At 42.5% G+C, this 1,204-nt stretch overlaps 1 protein-coding gene across 1 annotated transcript in view; it reads right to left on the reverse strand.

Moving 5' to 3' along the window:
- The window catches only part of XRCC6 (X-ray repair complementing defective repair in Chinese hamster cells 6), a 19,461-nt gene that overhangs the window by 8,140 nt on the left and 10,117 nt on the right, over positions 1–1,204 (reverse strand). The window contains exon 5 of the mRNA XM_009895279.1: positions 634–888. Coding sequence (XP_009893581.1) covers positions 634–888 — 255 coding nt within the window. The remainder of the gene's footprint in view (positions 1–633; positions 889–1,204) is intronic.

Here is a 1,204-nt window from a genome sequence, read left to right on the forward strand (position 1 = left end):
AGCATAGAAAATGTTCCTGCCCTAATTAAAAACCCGGACAACATCAGGTATGAAACAGCTCTGACAAGCTCCTATAAAACATCATCTTACCTCAGGTATAGAGGGAAGTAATGAGTTCAGAATTTCCCCTTTCCCAGTTATAAGGAAGCCTCACAGCTTCTAGATCCAGCCCATCTGCTAAACTCCAAAAACACTGGTTATCTTGGCTACACAGTTGAACTAATGAAGCATTTGTTCTCTAGTCTCTAACCTCAGGTTGCTGTTCTTCAGCTAATTCAAAATGGAGCCATTAAAGTATTCTTCTTTTTGCGCTAACTTAGTGTTACTATTCCCTTCCTGGAAAATGGTGGAGCAATGAAATAAAGTAGAGCTTGTTTTCCTCTGTCCTCTCAGGTCCTGATTTATGCTATCAGAGTAGAAAAAGAGATCCTGGAAAATAAGTGTAAGTTGTTGGATAACAGATTTTCTAATTTAGATTAGATACCAAATTTCTAATTTAGAAAGCTTCAAAAGGATTCCCCAGTTCTGATGATTTTACATTCTTTTTCCATCACAAACTTGCAATGCAGTTAACATCTGCTGCAAGGATACATTACTTTTATTCTGCCTGAAATTAAAGGGGAAAATAATGACCTGTGTCTCTGAGATCACCAGCTCTGGTCCTGGCCAGCTTGGCTTTAGCACTGTCATTGGCATGAGGGTCATCCTCATTGGTGAAGAGCATGATCCTTTTGTGGCTCAGTCTGACTCGAACATCACTGAAGAGATTAGAGCAGGCCCAGAGTGCTTCGCCCAGTGAATAGTCAGCATTGTGGCCAAAAGTCTCACGGAAAAGTGCATGTCCTTCATCTCCCCTGTATTGGTCCAGCTCTAGAACACGCTTTGCACCTAAGGGGAATAACAGCATTCACGTGCATTAGAAATACTGAAAGAAGTACTGCAAACTCTTCTAAATATGCACCAAAGGTCCCTTGCCGCTGTCTGAGTAATGTCCCCCAGCATCTCTGTGGCGGTGCCCTTCGAACACCTGGATGAGAAAATTGTTCAACATATCCTAATATTTGCAATATTGCAAGCCAGTTACCACTTGAAAGCACCTACTAGGGCCAAGAGGACACAAAGTGCCCTGGCACCAATGCAGGGCTCTTCCTTTTGGGGTGAAGGAAACGAGCAGGGATCAAAGTATCACAAACCCTCTACACTG

Source organism: Charadrius vociferus, unplaced genomic scaffold (assembly GCF_000708025.1).
Source record: "Charadrius vociferus isolate BGI_N301 unplaced genomic scaffold, ASM70802v2 scaffold251, whole genome shotgun sequence".
NCBI classification, from domain to species: domain Eukaryota; kingdom Metazoa; phylum Chordata; class Aves; order Charadriiformes; family Charadriidae; genus Charadrius; species Charadrius vociferus.